Consider the following 23,202-nt stretch of genomic DNA (forward strand, 5'->3'; position numbering starts at 1 on the left):
CTCTTTTCCACTAGCAGTCCATACAGTTAAAAGGTAAGAAAAAGGATGTGAACACCTTTTTGCTGAAAGATGTTAATTAGGTCAGGTAATATCCCCTTGAAAATACAAAATAACGTGGCTTGGACACATTTTTCCCAGAGAGGACAATCTGCAAGGTGAAGTATACTCCGGTCTCTCTCCCAGCGCTGCCCTGAGGTGTGCCCTGCCTGCCAGTGGCAGTCTCCCAGTCATGTCCCCATTCAAAACCAGCAGTAAATAAGCACATACACACTGCTTTTCCAGATGAAGCCAAAGCTCATAAAGTTCGCAAAGGCAGGTGTGCCAGAAAATGTCTGGGCCAGTGTACCACACAGCCACATCTCCGGAGGGCCAGCAGAGCACTCTACCCTTATCATTGAACTTTACCTTAAAAACTCTAGACAGCTGATATGGTCTCACAAACCTGGATACAAGCTACTTATCATGGCCTTCAGAAAGCATGGACCACAGTCTGGGAGTCAGTTGCTCTAGGGCTTTAAACAAGAGCAAACCAAGCATGAAAGAAAATGAACTTAGAAACTTGTCAGAGGAAATTGGTCATTTGAGGCGTACTTTTTTTCTATGCTCTTGAATACACCTGGACTCCAAATTGACATAGTTATTGTCCTTTTCTTCAGATAGTGGCCTTGGAATTTCATTTCCAACTCTATTTATTTGATCTCATCCTTTATTATTGCCTTCGTATGAATTAAAACATAGATATTTTTATTAGCGCTTCACAGACATTCACATTGGGGTTCCTTTTACTGAGGATCGCTAATTAAGCCTTTCCCCAGTTCCGCTATGTATTGTTTTGCATACACAACAATATATTCCACATTAATAAAGTGCATGGAAAATAGCCTGAGAAAACATTTATGCTATGAAATATAAGAAAAGAAGTGGTGTATCAGTGGAAGTCCACACATTCACATCACAGCAAAAATTACAGAAATGCTGCAGTTTTTTATTGCAAATAATGGCATTTGACTTTAGGAAGTCAGCAATAATGTATATATTCCAATGTATAAATGCACATACCTCATTCAAAAGTCATGAAATAATTGTAATCTGAAAAATTAACTCTGATAATATATCACATTGTGCCTGACTTCCACTTCTGTGTGAGCCAGGTCAAATTAAGCTCTTGCTGCTTTGCCTCCAATTCACTGGTTTCCTTTAATCAAAAGACACAGCCCTGCAAAACTTTTACTGACATGAGCAGTTCTGCTGAGAGTGACTGGCCCTGGACATACATTTCTCTGTGGTCCACTGAACAACCCTTGTTCCAGGTGGACAACTTATGTGAATGCTTTGCTTGTTTGTGTTTTTCTATACTGGTACCAAAGCACAGAAATTTGTGGGATTTGCTTTTTCCTCTAAATTGCTGAGAATGTGAAGAAGGAGGAGGGAGTCTGAGGAGGAGAGATCATGGTTTAACTTATTAGTGTTGGCTCTAGGTAAAAGGAAGAGCTTATCCATCCCTGGCACCTATGGGGCTGTATACGATTAGTCATGACTTCCCACAAGCTCTTGCAGTGGCTCACTGTACCATAAATAATAGCTCTTACTGTATGCAAATCATGATCTCATTCATGACTAATATTAAATCTGCTTGACTGTGAGAGATTGACTTCTCTGCAGTTGTGTGCCAAAACTAAAAACATCCCACAATTCTCTCCACCTCAGAACAGGCGGAAGGGAAAACAAAGCCCGAGTTAACCTCAGTGCTTCTATTTTTTTAAATAACAGCATCGAGTTTACAAGAATAAATAAGCATCAGGGTCCTCTGTTTGCACGCAGAGATGCCTACATGCAGATGTGTGGCCCAGAGCAAACCAAAGGGAAACATACAGTGCTCACAAATCATCGTCTATGAAACCTGTTCGCTTTTCTTTCTTGGTTGTTAAATATTACTCCAGATCACAGTGTAGCCTTTGGGTAAATCCATAGGTTTGCTCTGTGTAACTGTGATACATTTTGTTTCCGGAATCTTTCTAAAAAGCAGTAGTTCCATGAACAGCGTAACTAATGAAGCCTGATTTCCCTACAGATTTGTGTCTCATGGTGGATTGTGATCGCCAATTGAAGTTTCTTTGTCTGTTTATTTGCTTTCCCTGCAGCTGAAGGATTTATAGGGGATCTTTCCCATGCAGATTAACTGATAGATAACAAATTGTGAGCTCATCCTGCAGCTTCTCTCCTAGTGGGGCTGCTATTGGAACGTTTCACAACACTTGCAGAAGCATAATAACCTCTAAGGCCTCTACCTGTTTGTCGAATTTAGCTAAAATTAACTAAAAGGCTTAAATGTCATTAGAGGTATAGACCCACACATATTCATAAGACAGCACAAAATCTGACTTGTAACAACTGAAATATAACAAGTTTGCATATCACTCTCATAAGCCACCTATTCTAGGAAAAGAGGAAAAGAACGTACCAGTCCAGCAAAACAGTTAACTGATTTTTTTTTTTTCTGAAACAAATGCCTTTTTTGAACTGATGCCTAAAAGCAGTGCCTGATTAGATGGCAACTACATAGGCTGAAGAACTACACAAAATTGTGTTCACATGTCATCTTAATTTACTTTAGACTTTATAAATGTTAATCTATTCCATGAAGCTAAGCCATTCTTACAGTCCACATCTAGACCTGTTCATGTCTCCAAATACATCAAAATTTCTGTAAGATTCGCCGAACGTTTCAGCAAATATTGGTTAGATTGGTTTGAAGAACCTCAGGAAGCATCCACTTTTTAACACTGCTACAGTAAATTAAACGGTTAACAGTATTTTGACATCAGTTCATGGAAGACAAATACTTGGGAATAATTTTCATAGACTGGGATAATCTTCCTGTTATTTCTTCAGACTTTTCAGCAGCTAAATAATTTCTCGTTTGTCTTTGAGCCTTATGTAGCACTGTCGTTGTTATATTAATTTTTAAACTCAAACACTGAAATTTTTATCACTGTGAAGGGTTACAGACTGAAAAAACTCTTTTTGTAAGTACCCTGGCAGTGAATGAGCAAGGCATTTTCTGCCTAAATTTCCTTTTACTGTTAATGCCATATAAATTGTGCTGTTGGTGTCAATGTTGTGAATGACGGTAGAGCTAGGTAGCTGAGGTAGCCACCAGTGGTGAATAATGTCACACGGAGCCTATATAAGAAGGTGTTTAGGTGACCTTGAGCATCTCATCTTTATCAGAAAACTCAGCATAGCTACTGCTCAAGGCCCAAAGAGGGAGAAAACCAGGGAAGAATGGCCAGAAAAACAGCAGGCCTGAGCACTGACATAGAGCTGTGTTGGAAGCCAGCCTCTTCTTAGAGCTCGGCACAGCAATAGAAACACAGAAGAAAATCAGCTTTTGCTTCAAGGTGAAAAAGAAATACATACCCTGGTACCACATTGATATATACACCTAGAGCTGTAAAAATCCAGTCTGGCAGGAAGAGTTTTGCTGCCAGAATTTCATTGCCACTTTCTAGCAATGGCTGTTCTGCTCTTCCGGTGATGGAGACATTAGAGGCCAACCTACTGAACATGGTGGTTGTGTGAAACAGTGCAAGGTCCCAGCCTTGGACTTCCCAGTGAGGTCAGGCAGAGTTATTTGTACATCTTCTTACTGTCCTGTGTTAACACTCCGGGACCCTGTGGGTGAACGCTTAGCGTGGGACCTCTTCAATTCTATGGCGGTTGGCAGCTCAGGCAACCTACAGGTCCTAATTCTGGGTCTCTTGCTAAGGTTGTTTCCCCAAATGTGCACCAACAGGGTTGGGGACAATTTTGTTACTACACAACAGTTGCTTCCATTATTCTAGCACAAATCTGAAACATATAATTTGGTGATCGCTTTTCTTTTAACTGGTGTATGCAAAACTGTTGTATCTTAAACCTGAAAACTGTGCCTTTTGTTACGATTTTTAATAGTATTGTACTAGTAATGGTAATATTGTGCAGCTAATGGCATCCTAAGCTACATACTGTTTCAATTAGTGGGTTCATTATAATCAGAGTTCATTGCTTCAGCTAAGCAAGGCACTCTGCTTGCAACTGTGCATAAATTCAATGCTTTATTGTCAAAACAGTAATTAAAATGTATGGGCATGACATTGTCAATTTAAGCTATATTCATAAACTTTATAAGGAAGTATGCAGCAAGCCACACAGCTGTGGGAAGCAATAGCAGACAAGGTACCTTGGGGAGAAATGGTCCTTAACTTAGCTCTGCCAAGTGTTGTGCAGAGCAGAAGGGGCACAGTTTGCAGTTGCAGGATGGTGTGCGGGAAATAGGGCAGAGTTCTTCCATTAAAGGTGCTCCTCTGTGTAATTCTCTCCCTGCAATGCCGACAACGTGACCCTAGAATGTACAGGCACTGCAATTGCTCCCAAATGCCTTCAAAGGACCGGCAGCCTTTTTTCCCACTGCCGTGGCAGCCTCGCGCAGGGAGAGCACGTTCAGCATCCAGCATCTCGGCTACAGACAGCTAATGATGGTTGCCTTTAGAGGACTTCTACTCCTTCATTATTTTTTAAATGCTTTACCAGGGAGCAGCCATGTGATTTCCAGGTGTCCCCCTGCCCCCGCAAATGTCTGTCTGTCTGTCAGCAGCGCGGGCAGGGAAGCCGTGGGGCACTGCAGCAGCCTCACCCCCGAGAGCTGTAACGGAGAGCTGGAGGAGTAAGGAAGTAGCCCTGTGCTAGATCTGGGACTGTGAAAGCGGCTCCTGGCATTGCAGCACTGCTCCACAGCTTGTACAGAGGCAGCTGTGAGACATCCCGCGGACAGCCTTTCGGCTGAGGTTTTCTTTTTCTTGTTTCCTTCATTAACCTCCTCACTTTGTGCGTTGTTCAGCAGGTTTGCTGCCGCTGTGTGTACTCTATTTAATGTTTACAGATTGTTTTTGTTAACTGCCACAGGTTTACACCATATGAATGGTATAACCCCCACCCGTGCAACCCAGACTCAGATGTGGTGGAAAACAATTTTACTTTACTAAATAGTTTCTGGTTTGGAGTTGGAGCTCTCATGCAGCAAGGTACACCGGTTACACTTCGTTATCGCACACGTCCCACAGTCTGCTCAAGGGCTTCTGTGCTGGTAAACTCCACCCTCTGTAAATACAACATATACTGTAAAACCTGATCTCAGAAACTAAGCAGTAGAAGAAAGGAAGATGACGACGAGCCACTGCAGCCAGGGGCAGGCAGAGGAGGGGAACCCGTGACACCCAGAACAGGGCTGCAGCGGGAGGAAGGAGGGGAAGCATCTGAGAGAAAGGGAAGTGGACAGGGCCATGTGGGAGTGTCTGGAGCTGACATGTAAAATAATCACAAGAGGGATATGAAGCACTTCATGCTGAAATTGAGTTTATTGTTGTAAGAGGCTTGGCAACAGGAAAATGTTGGGCTCCATCCCAATGGAGACAGTAACAGCCTTACCTACCCTAGAAAACCTTTTACAACTGCCAAACAAAAAAAGATGCTTTTTCTTCAGAAGGGCCATTAAGTTTGTTGGCACTTGTCAAAAACTTTGTTTAAACACAAAACCAAACCTTTTTTTTTTTTATGACTTTTCTGCATGTATAAACCCCATCCTTCTGTAAATGCATCCAACCCTAGAAGCATTAACTTAACCCAGTCACAAGGCCCTGTTGCTGATGATTTTGGAAACAGCTGACGTTTTACTCAGTTGACAAGAAAGGGCAGTGAAGCTTACTCCATATAGGAAGTCAAACAGATATGTGTACTAAACACATTTGTTTGTGGCAGGTATGTTCTAAGGTTTTGAATTAAATCGCTATTCACCAAAAATGGGGTTCATAAAAAGAATGGAAATATTTTCTGACAAACATTTCAAGTTGAATAAAAGCTGAACCAAAAAGCCCCACCCCATGACAACAACCAAAAAGGCAATCCAGAGGAAAGCCCAGCAGTACCTTAGCACTAAATTTCTAAACGTTTAAGTAAGGAATATAAAACCATCTCTACATTCATCCAGGTACAGTTTATTCTTCCTTCTTTAACAGATACGAGTAGCAGTAAAAAAAAAAACAAAAAACCAAAAAAAAAACCCACAAGGAGGACTTTTTCGTAGATGTGGTAGAGAATAAAGTTTGTATTGTACCTACGATGCACTTGCTTTGATTGGTGCACTAATGTCTTGACAGGATGTAGAGCTTCCTCATAGAAATTACTTTGAATGAGGTTGGATGAAGGAAGAACCATTCTGTTTTACTTTTTTTATTTTGTTTTCCTACCAATTTCTCAGTAAAACACAGGCTGAGGTTTTACAGTATCAGGCAGGTGTGTGTATATAACTGTGGTTGCCCTGTGTGTGAAAGTGCCCCAGGATTTTGTGTTTCAATGTACTGCCTTTTTTGGAGTTTACCATCACCCACAGCAAACTGTGGGATGCAGTGTTTGCTCGTTACCACTACCTTGGGTACATGACAGTCAGCCCCAACCAGACTCTGCTTGTCTTTCAAGAAGATTAAAAACAAAACAAAAGAAAGAAAGAAAGAAAGAAAAAGAAAGAAAGAAAGAAAGAAAAAAACATTTGTAAGGCAACACAAATGTTTCCATGTACAAACTTGTGGTGCGTGTGATTGTAAGTTCATCATCATTAATGTGAAGAGTTTGAACATGACGTGAATGGTTGTGAAACTCTGCATCTAGTGTTACGCTCTTTCTTGTTGGCAGCAGCTGCTTGTTATGCTTGATTGGAAGCCACTTGTTATTAAATTTTAAAATGTGATGATCAGACTTTCTCTTTTCTACAGAGCGTGAGCAAAGTCTGGATCAGGATTGGCTGTCATGTCTGCCATAAAAAGGCACTAGAGAGACTTCAGCAAGTATTGTCTCTGACCCCGAGTCTTGCTAGCAACTTTTTATTTAGACATTATTTCCCCTGTTTTCCCCCTGAAAGTCTCAGATGTGTTATGCATACTCTGAAAGCATCCAAACAGGGCACATTTCACCCAATTCATTCAGAGGCACTATCACTTTCAGAAAGGAAAGCTACCCATCAGAGCCCCTGTTCAGCAGGGCAATGGGTGAGACAAGAAGCGTCTGGTTAAGGAGAACATGTAGGGCAAAGCCAGTGAGCATGGAGCAAATATTAATGATTCTTGCTGAAATCAAGGCCCTCCAAAAGGTGAGCATTGAAACAGTCATGGGAGCGATCAAAAGAAATGCTGGGCCCGCTTGGTTCAGCCGGGAGGAGAGTGTGCTCAGCACCTCACGAAAGCAAAACAGTAGCTCACTGCATAATTAATAGGCTGTGGCGTTTTAAGCTTAAATGAACTGAACGTGTTCTGCTGCTTTTTCACAAACAACTTCTTGCTAGAGGAAATCACAGGAGGTTTGGCATCTCGCCTCACAAATTCAGCAAACTGGGCTTCTCTGCCTACTCTCTTGTGCTGCCGTAAGGCTGCTCTGGCAGATTTCATGGTTACTTATTAAGATATCTGCAAGTTATCTGGCTATTATGCATTAGTGGGATGTATATGTCAGAACTAGGTATTGCATCAGGGTCCAAGTGCAGAAATTATATTTGTATAGCTGTCTAAACTTAAAAGAAATAATACCTCCAGGATGAACTGAATCAGCACTCCTAGAAGCCAGCTTTTGCAGGTCAACCCCACTTAGAAATAAACACACACATTCCTGAGGGCAACAATACAAAAATGAAAAAAGATTTCACTGTATTAAAAAAACCACCCAAACCCCACAAAAACCCACCAACAAAAAACATCCTAATCTGAAGAGCAAAAATTACAACAGACCACAAACACAAACCTGTATAGAGCTACAGCTCTCAAAACAGGTACATTTAGACTCCAAAATTTCAAATGAGAGTTTTAGCTTTTAGACTTTGGCTTAATTTGAAATCCGTGCAGCACCAGGGCCACACAGGGCTGCACAGGCAGAGCATCTGCTCTCGCAGTTTGGCAATTCTACTTAACTGACTTAAACCCTTGGGCTATGTTTAGTTTTGACCTTTAAGACACATGTCTATATGTTTACAAAACTAAGTTAAATCTGCTGGTTGTTTGGAAAGTTTTCACCCTTTTGGTCTTTGCTCCAAAAGTGGCATTCAGAGTTTTTGCAAAGTCTGAAAATACTCTCTGTCACATGTTTAAATTTCCTACAGAAATCATTAAATAGCTGGGGAAAGATAATAGGTCGACACATTTTTCCAATAATAGAAATATGTTTGTCATATCGAAAGGTTTACGTGCTGACATCTCCATTCACAGGCACTTAAGTACTTTCTTAAGTCCATCGTTCATCAACAAAGTAATTATGCAAAGGCTTAGCTTTGAAATCAAAAGTATTCAAGTGGCTGTCTAAGTGCTTTGCTGAACCAGATCCTTGAATCCCACATAATGAGCTAAGTTCAGTGGGAACACCTCTGGAAAAAACAGCACAAAACTTGCACCAGAATGCTTAGAAACACAAGTAACTGTGTGGCTTAAATGCAGATTGTCTGCGCTGTTTAGAAGCCATTTCAGTGCACTTAACACCCACATGTGCTATTTGTCTGTGACATGCAGGCAAATCTGCTAAAACCTTTTCAGTAATAATGAGTGTTGAATACACTGTCCAAAACTTTGCATTGCCCTGTAGATCCAAAGGATGCGTCCACTCACCCTCTGAATTTTCAAATGTAAGTCACACATTTGTAGTAAGACGTATTCAAGATTTTGAGCTCAGGTTCCTGTAGGCTGATGAGTTCACTGGAACCGTACTGATGGCTCTGCTTCTGCTTGGGTATGTCAACAGGATGCACGGGGCAGGTTTCTTTTGTAAGGTGTTTCTGCCAGGTAGCTTGTAAGCAGAATAGCATTCTGCTAAAGATCTCTGTTTAAATAATTGATTACAGTATACTGGCAAAAAGGGATTCAGGAAATGGACAAAAATACTAGTATAGCTTGCTGGGAATGTAAGAGGTTAGTATCACAATGAGCATTAGCTCAGAGATGTAATGGGGCTTAGACCCAAGGATAATTCCATTTGTCATATATCATGGCATACATCCCCTTCACAGTGTGTTACCATTATAAATGTTAGCTGTGCATCTGTGAGATTATTGTTTAAATCATTTTATCATACTACAGCTCATAAAAGCATTCTGTGCCTAAAACCAGTCTGCGGTATCAGGAAAGGCATCTCTCAGCATCATTTTAACATGATTGTTTTGATGATATTGTAACAGGATCAGAGCTGATGCCCAAAGCTCTTTCTACCAGAATAGTTGGAGGAATATGGTGGTTTTTCACCTTAATCATAATCTCATCCTATACTGCCAACCTGGCTGCCTTCCTGACTGTGGAGAGGATGGAATCCCCCATTGATTCAGCAGACGATTTGGCAAAGCAAACCAAGATAGAGTATGGGGCTGTTAGAGATGGATCCACAATGACCTTCTTCAAGGTAAGATGGCATCAGCTAGCTCTGTACAGTCAGACTGACTCATGGCCCTCCAGTGATAAATAGTGAAGCGGAATCGCAACATTTGAAAGGATTAAAGTAGTAGGTAAATACCTCACTTGCCCAAATCCATAGAGGATCCTTAAGCAATTGTAATTTAAAAGATGGGAATTTTTCCCCCCAAGATATATGGAGAAACAACCTGTTGCTATACTGCTGTGAGGAGCAAACCCGTGCCTTTGATCTGAAGGGAACCAGGGCATGGACCTAGGGACATTCTCCTCCAGGTTGCTTCTCGGGGTGGGATTTCAGCTTTTTCCAGCGACTTGGCTAAGATCACTTTTGAAGGTCACATTTGCATCACAATAATACAGCAGGCAGTCAAAATGCATGTTTGTTTGTCCCTTTCTGAAAATGGTCCATGGTCAGTATTACACAGAGTAGTAATACGGGACACATACACACCAAACACATCTGTAAGTAAAAGACTATTTTCTGTGGCTAGTTGTTTTGTGGATAACTGTATTTTTTTCTTCACTATTAGTATTAATTACGTATCAAATGGGTTAATCTCATAAAATGTCAATGTAAAAGCCAGCAAGCTATAAATATAGAATATATGCACAAAAATCCTCTGACAATTAGAATTAATTAGCAGCTTCAACAGCAGTCTCGGCAGGGAAGTTAAGCATTGAATGAACTGGTACCATGCTTTTCACTGTAACATATAAGGATGGCGTTCATAGATAGCCCAATATGCAGTGCCTTTGAAGAGAATGAGGCACTGTGGGGAAGCAGTATTTGGGGCAAAATAACCCTCATGCCATGGACAAGCCCTCTCCCCTGCTGCTCCAGCCCGAGCCCCCTGCCCTGCTTTAACCACAAGCCCTTCATGCTTCCACATGAGGCAAAATGCTTACACAGAAAAATGATCTTGGCTAAAGTATTTGGTTCATCTCTCAAAACAAATAATGCTCATCAAGGACATTTCAATCACGTAACAGATCTGATGGCAGGCTATCCCTGCTGGAGCTGTCAAGGGTGAACTGCCCTTGTAATGGCTCTCCTGTGGCTGAATAGAAATGTTTCCATGCTGAAAGAAATGCATAAAGTACAGTATTTTTCAGAGCCTTGTTATAGTCAGTTCTTGAAATGATGAGCTGACGTTTCCATTAAGATATGCCGGGAAACCCAGCTGGAGATATTTCTGGTAACTGTGTACGGCAACTACTGGACTCTCATCGGGAATATAAGGTGGGAGGAAGCAGCCGTGCCACCTTCTGAAGGACTCTGGGAAACTCCCTTGGTCTAAGAGCTCTTCACTGCCAAAAGATGGTTATTGCCATTGCTATTCTGAAGTCAAATCCAATGTCAGAGAGAAAATTGAAAAGTTGCTTCCATTTTTTTTACAGGAAGTAGCTTCCGAATTTCAACATGAGATGTTCAGAACAAATTTCTAGAGCTGTTTCCAGATTTACACTGATATTTTATTTTCACCATTAACCCCTGAGGTTAAAATTTCTAGGCTGAAAAGAATGTAAGCCTTTAAAAAAACCCAACAAAACAGGCATATTTATATGTTATACATGCTAGCTTACTTGTACCTGAAATACATGTGTCCACAAACACAAGTGAAAGGACACTGTTTTTTACAGAACGGAGATGGATTCTCTGGCAGAGTGAAGGTGACATAATGAAAGATGCATGAAAAATACAATTTATCACAGTTGTAAACCAGTGAGACGCACACAGTGTTATGTAAAAGGTGTTATTTTTATTACAGAGGCCCTTCAAGATCCTCACAAAATTAAGATTTCTTTATGCTATCCAAAACTTAAAAAAAACAACAACAAACACACAGAGGAGGTCTTGGTACAATAAATACAATAGATGCTTATGTATGCAAAAGGAAGACTGTGTGCTCTGTGAGGGCATGACTTTCCCTCCCTCGGACTGTAAAATACTGCATATACTTCTTGAGCTAAGTAAGCACACACACACACGTCAGTGAGAGACCTGGAATTGGGAGAAGGCAGAAGTGAGGGCTTCTGGGCAGCAGTTACTCCTGTTCCCGCACCGCATGTGCATTACCGTATAGTTTAAGAAAAAGCACCTTTGCCATAACAGTTCTAGAGAAGACACCTGAAATAACTCTGCCTCTTTTTGGCAAGCTGTGAAGTCCTGACCTGGTCTGGACAGCTTCCCCTGGGCTGCCCCATGCCATGATGGACTCTGGGAGTGCCCCAGTGCCCGGGGGTACCCCTGGACAGCCGTGCCCTGCAGTTCGAGGGCTGAAGGAGCTGAGCTGGGGGGAAAGTTGCTTTTCACAATGGGCAGCCTGTGCTGCAGAGACAGTCCTGCCACCTGGGAGTGCTGGTGGGATGGGGATAGGGAAAGGAAGAATCAGCACAACCAGGTGCAACAGCAGTAAAGATGTCCTGCAGGAGTGTAGTGCAGGTCTGGGTTGCACTAAGGATGGGTCACTGTTCCAAGTGCTTCCTGTGGTGCAAGATTCGATTTATCTAAGGACTGTGCCAAGAAATGCCAAGAGAAACAACAGATTCTTTCAGATGAACATTTTTTTAAAGCAAAACCATGACACTCCGGGCTCTCGTCGCTATGGAGGAGAAAGGAACATGAGAGTGCCTGTGGTGTGGGACATGATATGAAGAGATCAGACGAGTCTGATTTTCAGGACAATAAGAGACACACATGGTAAAAGGATTTCTAAAGACGAAGTGCAGAAAAAGATCCTGGCATGAAGCAAACTCCAAAGAGCTTTGGTTTAGGACTTTATGCTTCCAGTAGCAGCAGGAAGCCCCTGAAAGATGTATTACGCAGTGTTCCCATGGATGGGATGCAGGTTGGGAATCATACAAGAAAAGCAAGGTACTTCCACTGCTTTTCTGAAAACTCTATTTATTTAAACTTACATCACTTTTTATTTAGTCTTGTTTATATTGTATATACTAACAGTTGTGGTTTTCTACTAATTCTGAATGCCTTACACTAGTATCCCTGTTGTAATAGTGTCCCCAGAAAAACTATTGCTAAAGAGGCAATATTTTCAAGAAAGTTTCTGCAGTGACTGTGCCTTCTAGCCTGGTAATGGGGGAAATGGAAACAAAAGCAATTGAAATCATTTGTGGGGAAAAATGGGAGTTCTGACTTTGAAGGAACCTCAGAGTCAGCCTCCTCCCTGTACAGAGATCCCAGATCTGTCCATACCAGATGAAAATAGCCAGAAAACAGGGCCTGGACACTTAAGGAGTCCTCCAGTGAGGGGATGGGGTTCTAAGCAGGCAAGCCAGCAGGATCTCTCAGCATTCACCACCTGTGTACACATCCAAATCTGGGAAAAGTCCAACTGAAGGCAAGGTGTTTCACCTCCATAAATTGTGACACACTCATATTTCTCCAGACTGCTGTCCTGCTCCGTTTCCAACACATCTATAAATCTTGCATGGCTTTCTTGCCCCTCTGTGATAATAGATCTTAATCTCATGTTACAACTCTTGCCAGCTCCTACCTTCTGGTGTGCAGCCATGTTTCCCCTAAAATCAATGAGGATCCAAAGGCCAGAATTTGGTATATGGCCTATCCTGAAAAAAATGGGAATTGGCAAGTCGAGAAGCTAAGATCTTTCTTTCAAACTCATCTGAATAAAGAGCACATCCTTCTCGTAAATTCAATATCAGACTCCATCTACTGCATAAACATACCATCAATTTCAACAAGTATTCCCAACTGAGCAGTAAAAGTGGTTTCTACCAGGAAAGAGCCACTTAACTGCATTCAAAGTTTAGTGGTATCCTGTGACTTACCAAACTTAGGCAGGATTTAGCTGACATTCACAGGTATTGAATTTACAGTTGAAGCATATTAACATTTAAAGCTCAAAGAACCAGAAAATCAGCTTCTCACAGGAACGCCCCAGACACTGGCGTTTAATAAGTACATATGGCCTCCACACAGTGAGCCTAAAATTAGCTACGATAGCTGTAAACCAAAGATAAGGCCCACAACGGAAGTGAGAGTATACTGCTCCAGAACTGGGGAAACATTAAGTGTGTGGAACATCCTCAGCTCATATTTACATTAAAAAGCTGGTTTGTCTGGCTCACGCTAGGCTATCTTGAGACAAACTCCTTTCTGTTGACAGTTTCTGATGATTCAGCAGTCTGTAGGTCTGCCTTGATATGTCATCCAGAAGTGGCATTGTGTTTTCAATGTTGTTTGAGAGCATACAAGGAAGGGAGATGTTTAATCATGTCAGTACTGTGTCAGCATCACAGTGCTCTCCAAACTAACCGGCCACAACAAGGTCTTTTACCACCACATAGCAACACACTCTTTTACCGTCTCATACCAACACACTCTTCATGCCAGTCCCTCTGCTGCCTTCTCCTTGTCTCGCCTCACCCAGGGCCCACACTCTCTCTCCTCTTGCTTCTTCCTCCTCTCTCTTCCTTGGTTACTCCCTCTTCCTTGGCTGCCCAACCTCTTAACAGCACCAGCCACAGCTGCACCTGATCTACATCAGCCAACCCGACACCCCTGAAGCCAGCCCACAGCTGTGCATTATCAATGCTGATTAACCCAGCTTCATTCCTATGCACATGAGCACTTGAAGATTTTGGGGTTTGTAGGCAGCACATCTTGAGTATAGCAGGCACAGGGCTCCAGCACATCCCTGAGCAGGTTCAGTTTTTTTCTTTTTGTATGTCCCAACAAAGGCAGAAGTGGGAACAAGGGGCCACTGGCACTGTCTTTCTCTGCAGGGTGCCTGGGTCCTTTGTGGGCTTCCCCCAGCACAGAGAAAGGAGCAGGGAGGAAGGGATGTTTGACACTGTATGGAGGTGGCTGGGACTTCCAGCATCTCTCTTCCCTGTGCAGCTGGGTATTGACACAGGACACGTACACTGTCAGGATTCCTCCTGGCAAACACCTTAATTTCAGTGGGAGAAGGATGAAGTCCTTGAGTCTTGATTGCAAGGAAAGCAGAAAGCAAAAGTTTTCTTAGGAGCTGCTTTGGCTTTGTTTCTCAAGCTTTACCCTTGAAGTGCATGACTTCTAGGCAAGTGATACAATACAAAAGAGCCAGTACTTTATTCATCATCAGGCATTTGGAGTAGTGTGTTTACCCTGACAGGCAGAAGCACTGCTTCTATGAACAGCAGGATGCAGCTGTGCTAATTTAGCTGTGTTATGTGCTGTAATCCATGTAACAGCATTAGCCCAAAAAACTTCAAAGCACTTCGCAGTCGTGCCAGTAATGAAGTTCCTGGCACTGCAAAGGAAGTGAAAAAAAAGAGATTCCTCAGCACAAAGCACAGTAAGAGAAAAAGGCCGTGGGAAGGAAAACCCTGCTACCGATTCTCTTGTGTTCAAGATGTGCTATTGGCATCAGCCACAACAAAAGGCTGAGGAATATTTTACAAGTGTAATTTGGGTGCTGGTGTGATTCTCTGCCCTTGTTTTCCCTCCTTAGAAATCCAAAATATCAACATACGAGAAGATGTGGGCGTTCATGAGCAGCAGGCAGCAGACAGCGCTGGTGAAGAACAACGATGAGGGAATCCAGCGTGTGCTCACAACAGACTATGCACTGCTAATGGAGTCAACCAGCATAGAATACGTGACTCAGAGAAACTGCAATCTCACCCAGATCGGGGGGCTCATTGATTCGAAAGGCTACGGAGTGGGAACACCTATAGGTAAGATGCTTTCCAGCATGGGTGCTGTGGAGCACACCCAGCAATGTCCCCTTCAGAAGTTTAGGTGGCCGTTTGAAACATGTCCTAGTCTTTCAGAAACCTTTCTCATCGAGCAGACCCTAGGAGCCTCCTTTTAGGCAAAACATCAACTCTTGCCCAGCTCATCTGCAAGCAGTCTCTGCAAGCAAGAGGGAACGTGACAGTGCAGGCTGCATCTGCAGAATGATGTCGAGTGACCTGCTTGCCTTCTGGAGCATCCCATTTGTAGCAAACTGGGTATCCTCTGTGCTGCTTGAGGTGCAAGTTGCTCTACTGAAATCAAATTTAGTTTGAGAAATCACATAGTGTCTCTGGGAACGTGGAAGTGGGCAGGATAAATGTTATGTCCCATGTATGCATCCCAAAGAAAGCTGCATGAAAATAGATGAATTTCTGATCTATTTACCTCAGAGCAACACATAAAACCAGCGAGAAACAATTGCAAGTTTTTGCATCTGTATCAGGGATTTCAGTGTTCTGATCTAAGAAGAGTCTTAAGATTCCCGATCTCCGTGAACTCTTTCCAGTAGACCTTTTTTAGCATATCCAGTGTCCTTTTCAATATCTTGTAAAGAATTAGAAAGTGTTTCAGTTTTTTGTGCTGTGTTCTTGTGAACAACTGGCACTGGGCAGCCAGATCTCTTTCCTGTGTAATATACTTCTCCATACTGCTCAAAAACGCATTTACTATGCCATGCTTAGTTAAGAGCTATGCAGTTTTATTGTCTTCGGGGAAATTACTCAAGGCAATATCAGTTTACACAGATATAACAGGTGAAGTATTTGGTCCATCGGTTGCTTGGTAGACCAGATATAAATAAAAGAGAAACACCACTGCACTTTGAACTGTGATTCTTTATGCTACTGAGTACCTCAGACAGATTGTCATATAGATAATATTTTAAGTATATCTTTCCACTGGCTATGTGAGAACAGGCTTCTCACCCTGAGGAAAATGATACGAAAGCTAAAATCCTGAATAAAGACAAATGTACAGCAAGAGTTTCATTGCAGTTATAAAGCTGCCACAGTTTAAACCAAGAACAATGAAGGAATAATTGGAACAGATGGTAATCCTCAGAGAGAGTGCATCCATTGGAAATACAGCTGTGAAATATATTTATAAGATGTTTCTCAGATTATAAATGTACCTTTTTTTTTTTTTTTCTTAAGGAAAACCAGCAAAATTCAGGGGAATAGATATATCCAAGAAATGTGGAATAACGCAGTGCCATCAGGCATCTTAAATTCTTAAATGATGGATTTCGTAAAACAAAATAAGCCATGGAGATTCTTCCACTATTTAAATGGACCCTAAAGGCTCTGTTGTTTTTCTCATAGCATTCAAGACTAGTGATTGCAGAAGCTGTATGAAAAAGAAAAAAAAAAAAAAGACTTGTTTGTAACCCTTAACACCAAAGTTTCAGCATGTCTTAACTGGTCTGCATTTGTTCCTTCAGGAAAATGCACAACCACATGGCTAGAGTTTGCAGCAGCAAAAGTATGCCTTGCACTGCAAAATTTCCAATGAATGAGCTGAATATCATCACTATTTAGCTTCCAAAGAAACAGGAAGGTGAATTTTCAAAAGTTCTATAAATCCAAGAAAGCTACTATTTTAGCAGAGCATCTTCTGCAAGTAAAGAACTGCAGGTATAGGCTGTCTTCCTACTTCTTTGTGCTGAGTTAGGATAAAGGGGATTTAGGTGTATCAACAAACATCTCCATTTATGTTTATTACGGAGCCGATGGGTTGCAGAAAGGAGGGCTTTCATCAGATTCTTGGCAAAGACCATTACTAATGAAAAATCTGCAATGATGGTTGGTGCTGAATTTAATGCACTCTAGAAATATGCAGTAGCAAAGGCACCTCTAAGCAAAACCTATGCAAAATGCCACCCTGGGAGGAATCTGGTTGAAGAAAGCAACATTATTATAGATGTCAGGACAGGTATTAATTCCAGTGTCACTGCCAGTGCTGATGCTAGTAATTCTAACACTAAAGCTATTGCCAGTTACTTGGGAGACCGGTAAGAAAGTAAATTGATGCGCTGCTTGGCCTGAGAGGTAGGTTGTTAATAGCTCAGAGGTCGTAAATGATACGCTGAATATTCAAAGAGATTTGTTGAGATGGATTTGTGTGTGGTTTTAGTGCTCACCAAGAGAACATCACCAATCCAGCACTCCAGGCACACCTGACAAACTTTAAAAGCATGTGTAGAAATATAGATGTACCTGCTACCCTCAAGATGAATTGTGGTAATCCTGCTGGCAACATAAACATCAGAAGAAAGAATGAACGTCCCCACAAATCCTGTGTTGAGATTCAGGCTGCTTCACTTTACCTAACAGCTATGCCCTTTCAGACAAGGGAAAATAAATGAGTCCTACAATCTAACAGACTCTAGCTGTAGACACAATTCTGCTCTTTCTTCTGAGAGGCACTGCTGTTTTCAGTGTGAATAGTTAACTTTTTTTCCCCTTTTTTTTTTTTTTAATTTTTTTATTTTTTGTTTTGAAGGTGTTTCTGTTTTGGGGGTTTTTTGTGCTTATTTTTGGTTCTTTAATAGCATGCATAGAAATCATCTATTCTTACAGCAGGCGTATTTTCCTTTCAAAGCTGGTTCCCTCAAGGAGTGGCTGCTGATTGCTGGCTTCCCAGATGGACTTTGTATAATCTGACACATGTCTCTTGGCATCTGTGGTCACAGCATGTCCCAGTGCTGGCAGTAAGGTATACTGAAAAATAGCTGAGTGTTGGCGCAACAAATGAAGAACTGCAATGTTTTTCACACTGACTCTCCTCAGACAATGCTGCAGGCTAAAGGAAATGGAAAGCAGAGAGAGGGACTTGTATTCATGGTACAATTATTTTTACTAATGTCCTGCATGGCAATATAAGGAAGAGAACAGAAGCTGTGAGGTCAGATTTCCAAGGCTATTTAGATGCGTATTTTGTTTACCTTGATCAGATTGAGACTTGTAACTGCTTTAATTTGCAGGAAAACGTAACTTTTCACTATCGGTGAAATAACAGCTTAAGAAGATAGTCTTATTAATGCACTAAAGGAGACAAAGGGATGGATGGTAGTTAGCTACATGGGCAGAGGACCGGTGACACCGTATTTCAGCCCAGACACTAAATGCTTCCAACTGTAGGAAGTCCAACATGGCAGGATCTGGGGGCACATATATGCCTTTAGAGCCAAACAGCCTTTCTTGTAAGCCTCTCCCGCTTACCATCATAAAATCCTTGCCCCATAAAGAAAAGTCTCTCTCTCACAATGCCGAAATCAACTTCCACTTGCCTATTATAATTAATAACAGGATTACTGCTATTATTGTTGATAACTTTGGCTTTTGGCAATGTGGGAAAAGACAACCGTAGCAATTTCCTTTAACTAGGCGCTGCTCCAGAAGCGGGGCGAGAGGCAAGCCTCTCCTTTGTCCCCCTTTAGGGCTACAGTCATGTGCTTCTGCGACAGCACGAGTTGGCTGAAGGGACTTAGAGGTGGCAGAGATTCTGGAAGATGGAGAGCCAGAGCTGAGCACATGAGAGGCAAACCTAAACAGATTGAACCGCCCAACGTGACCCCACTATTTGCCAGATACTGGCCCATTAATGCTGCTGAGCCTGAAGAGACACCGTTTAGCAAGCTGCTGGCCTGCAAATAAAAAGCCTGAAATAGTTGCTATTCTCAGCTTGCAGTGCCAATATTGTTGCAAGTCACAGAAAAGAAGACTTGGCCGTCTTGTGTTCTTACAAGCTGTAAGGCAGCTGAAGTGGATTTGTGGGCTCATACAGGTATAAATGAGAAGAGAATGTGTCTGACTGGGCTTTTCTTAGCTACTCATTTTACATGCAGTAGGAAAAATAAACAGATGTTGAAGTAAATAGAAAAGATGGAAAGCAGAAAGTCTCAAAGGATGCTCAAAGCAATATTCAAACATGATCTGGAGGAATTACTTGGCAAGAAAACCCACTGCCAAGGCTTAAATAAACCTCAGCAGGAGACCCTAGAAATTATAATGAATTCTCAAACAAATAACCACACGGAAGCAGCCTTCTCTTTCCAGTCCCGAGGGCAGACACCAACAGAAAGTTTTCTTTCTCCTTCCAGGTGAAAAGAAACCAAGACTTTTTAGCTGGAAAAATCAGTCTTGTGATCAGGGAGTACTTTTACTTCAGACAGCAGCAGCTTGATCCCTCCCTGCCTTCGGTTTGCTGCAACGAGCACTGACGGGTGTTGCTCTCACTTTGCAGGGTCTCCTTACAGAGACAAGATCACCATCGCCATCCTCCAGCTCCAGGAGGAGGGAAAGCTGCACATGATGAAGGAAAAGTGGTGGCGAGGCAACGGCTGCCCCGAGGAGGACAGCAAAGAAGCCAGTGCTCTTGGGGTGGAGAATATTGGGGGCATCTTCATCGTGCTCGCTGCAGGGCTTGTTCTTTCCGTGTTTGTAGCCATTGGTGAATTTATATATAAATCAAGGAAAAACAGCGATATTGAGCAGGTGAGTCATCCATTTCCAGCTTGCTTATGTTTCTGGGAGGGTGAGGTTTGTGGATGTGGAGGTGACTGCCTTATATGTCTCTTTGCTGGAGCGCAGATTTTGTATTGCTGAACTCTCGCCATGCATTTCTGGCACTAAAGATAAATAATTTATTAATAAGGGTAGGGAAGTACCTTACCCACAGTCCAATTAGTTTTGCTTAGTATGGCAGTGCAGAACAAGAGCAATTAGTTTCTCAAACAGTTTCTGCTTGATCTTTAAGACTTCAAGTATAAATTACATTGGAAAGGAATAAAACACAACCAGATTCTTTTTTTATATGGCATTAGCATCGGCTCTTGGAGTGACAACAGGAATGTACTTCCAAATCCACAAGTGTCATTTTTCTCTTGCTCTAGAAAGCATTTTTTTTCACAGCCAGGGGTTTACACGCTGTGCTGAAGCATGCATTTCAAAGCGGGGAGACCTACTGAAAGGTGATGGATGCCACAGTAAAGTAAGATTATGGAGCCAAAGAAATTCTAGTTATAGCTCCACTGAAGTGTAATGAGCAATTTAAAAGGAGAGAGGGAAAACAAAGGAAATGCTGTGTATAAATCACGCCTTGAGTATTACAGCAGTTTGTGAGATAGAATCAATCATTAAAATAGAGTGTAAACACCCGTTTACTGAACCACCAGCTGCTGTAAAAGAAACAAGGCATGAGCAGCAACTTGGAGTCTGTTCTTGAAGTTGCCGTCCAGCCCTCTTACTCTGGCTGCCTTCCCTAGTGCTGGTTTGGTTCTGGCCATGTCCTAGACCCTAACATGGCCTTGTTTTGCTCAAGTGCTATAGCTGCCCTGATCCTCTTCACTTCAACAGGACTTGTCATAGGGACAAGGGTCACATTGCACTGCAGGATTGGCGACCCCTGATGCAATCACCAAGAGCAAGGTATCACCTAACTTCAGGTTTCTAGGCATGAGGCATCTACTTAGGAGTGAGCTGTTGAAGCTCACTTTGACTTTTAGACGGCAAAGGCAGTTGTTTTTCCACAGGCAGATCATCCTCTTCATCCAAGGTGTAATCCTGCAAGGCTGATAACATAAATGTCAGAAATGACTGTTGAGAAAAATAGTCTTAACAAAAGCAGCAGGGATGACTGGGAGAAGGAGATCATTCTCAGAGGGGCAGTTTACACTGCATACAGCAGTGGTGCTGGGATATGAGAGGGATTAACATCTGGGTAAAATCAAGCAGAAAAGGTAACATCTGATTTTGGGTGGGAGAAATCACCTGTACCTTCCCGCTGCCAGAAAGGGATCAGTGCAAGCTGAGGCTACACGCCTGCTGTTCAGGCAGCTGAAAGGAAGTGAGCTGAATCCTACCACACATCCTCATTTTCTGAATGGCACTTGGTGTTATTCTGTGTCCATGGCACCTAATGCCAATGTCAGTGGACTTGGTCCTCACAGTATCTTGCAGGAAAGAGTAGCTCCTCTCCATGCAGACACCTCCTTCACATGTGCCTGAGCAAGCCCTCATTAAAGGCAATGGGACTATCTATGAATAACAGGTGCAGCTCCTGTGGAGCAATTTTGCAGGCCATATTAATCAAAGTGTTCCTGTTCTGGAATAAGCCAGAGATAAAGAATGAATGTATTTTGCACATATTGCAGCTTTCTGATTAGTACTTTAACCCTATAGAACAGTTTTAGCACAAAATACATAAAGGATGTATCAATATCTTTGTTTAATTCAAGTCTCAGGAGATCTTTCATACAAATATGTTTTGGAGAACAGTTGCAGTCAATTAAAATGTTTACTATAAATGCCAGTACAGTGCAGAATACCCAGGAAACTCTTCAGGAGTCTGGGAAAGGCAATGCAGTCCTGAAATCATAATTAAAGTAGATATGAAGCTTTACATCATGTAATCGTTAATTTACTTAGCAATATGTTGGGTGAATAACATAATATTCAGGAATACATATAGGCATATATACATATACCATTTCCGAAAGTGTACTACTGTTTCACAGAAATGTGTTGCTTATTATAAGCAGACTCTTAAGAATTGAAATCTTTAAGTGAGTTAATGTGGCAATATCATACTTGTTTTCCAGAAGTAATTTTACAGAAAGTAGAATACTAGCAATTCCAGTGTAACTTTCTGATTTCTCTCAGCTTGTTTTATTTTCATTCTGGTGAAATAAGAGGCTTGGATGGAAAATGCTATACAGTGTATATTATCACTAAGCTAATCCAAAGCATGAGTTGAATGCAATTTATGACTTTTCTGTTTCCATAAATAGAATATCTTTTGATTTAAATAGCTTTTGAATTTCATTTTCATGTTTGTTTTTAATTTTACTTCTTTCATTTATTTATTTTTCTCCATTTTTTTTTCTTGCATGCAAGGCCTTTTGTTTCTTTTACGGACTACAATGTAAGCAAACCCATCCGTCCAACTCCACCTCTGGCACCACCTTATCTACGGAGTTAGACTGTGGCAAGTTAATCCGAGAGGAGCGAGGGATTCGAACACAGCCCTCAATTCACACTGTATAGTCAGGAAAGAAAAAAGGTGTGTCCAATGTAAAAGATTAAACTTAAACAGCGCACATAATGACAAAGGTTGTACTCACCAACCCATACTTAATGACCACAAAGTGCCACTTGCTTCAGCAGGAGATAAGCTTATCTAACACAAATTGTCAAAGTCCTAGAAATTTGGGCAGTTTAAATGCATATCACAGAGAATAATTACACCTACAGCAAAAAGTGAGTGTAATAGACTGTAGCAGATTTTAAGAATTATCACAGTCTCTATGTACAATTGTCATCTTGTCATTTTATGGGGTGATTCACCTTTCTCAGGTAAGAAAAATTATTTACCTCCTTTTCATCTCCTACCAAACCTGAGTAAACCAATGACAGTTTCATTACAGAAAGCGTGGAGAAATATTTAGCTTGGTCGCTGCTGAAGCATTCAGCAAGTGGGCCAGCCAGTTCTTTATAAACCTCAGAAGATAACCTGCAGGGCTCCATTAACTTTCTGAACCCCTGTTATAAGCAGCCAGAGATTTTTAGCTGGCATATCTTATTCCCAGTGTCAATATTTAATGAATTTTAATTCATCCATTTAAAATTCATTAGCCAAAGCCTCCAAGTAACTATCACAGCACAAAATCATATCTATCAGTTACATTTTATGCCATGCAGCCATTAACATTTAAGAACATATTCAATAAAAGCACCCTCAGGCACCCCTAGTACACACCGTTCACAGAATAACTCCACTGGCTTGAGCAATTCATGATGTTCACTATTGTAAGGCTTTGTAACATAGAAAACTCCTTTGTGGAGAAATCAGGGTATAATTTTATATTAAACAGCAAAGCCTAGGCATTGCTTTGCATATTGAAATGCACAAAGAAACTTTTGTGTAGGAGGTTGGTACTGGATGCTTTTTAAATCCTGTAAGGATAAC

The 23,202-nt window shown here is 41.6% G+C and overlaps 1 protein-coding gene across 4 annotated transcripts in view; it reads left to right on the plus strand.

The window, feature by feature from the left end:
• GRIK1 (glutamate ionotropic receptor kainate type subunit 1) overlaps positions 1 to 23,202 on the plus strand; it is a 174,457-nt gene that overhangs the window by 141,665 nt on the left and 9,590 nt on the right. For 2 of the 4 annotated variants that reach the window (XM_055702712.1, XM_055702714.1), the window contains 5 exons: positions 4,945 to 5,063; positions 9,245 to 9,462; positions 14,951 to 15,176; positions 19,480 to 19,730; positions 22,131 to 22,296. In XM_055702712.1, the coding sequence (XP_055558687.1) occupies positions 4,945 to 5,063; positions 9,245 to 9,462; positions 14,951 to 15,176; positions 19,480 to 19,730; positions 22,131 to 22,280 (964 nt within the window). In that variant the 3' untranslated portion in view covers positions 22,281 to 22,296. The remainder of the gene's footprint in view (positions 1 to 4,944; positions 5,064 to 9,244; positions 9,463 to 14,950; positions 15,177 to 19,479; positions 19,731 to 22,130; positions 22,297 to 23,202) is intronic. The other 2 variants (XM_055702713.1, XM_055702711.1) reach the window with 1 other exon arrangement.

Source organism: Falco cherrug, chromosome 2 (assembly GCF_023634085.1).
Source record: "Falco cherrug isolate bFalChe1 chromosome 2, bFalChe1.pri, whole genome shotgun sequence".
NCBI lineage: Eukaryota > Metazoa > Chordata > Aves > Falconiformes > Falconidae > Falco > Falco cherrug.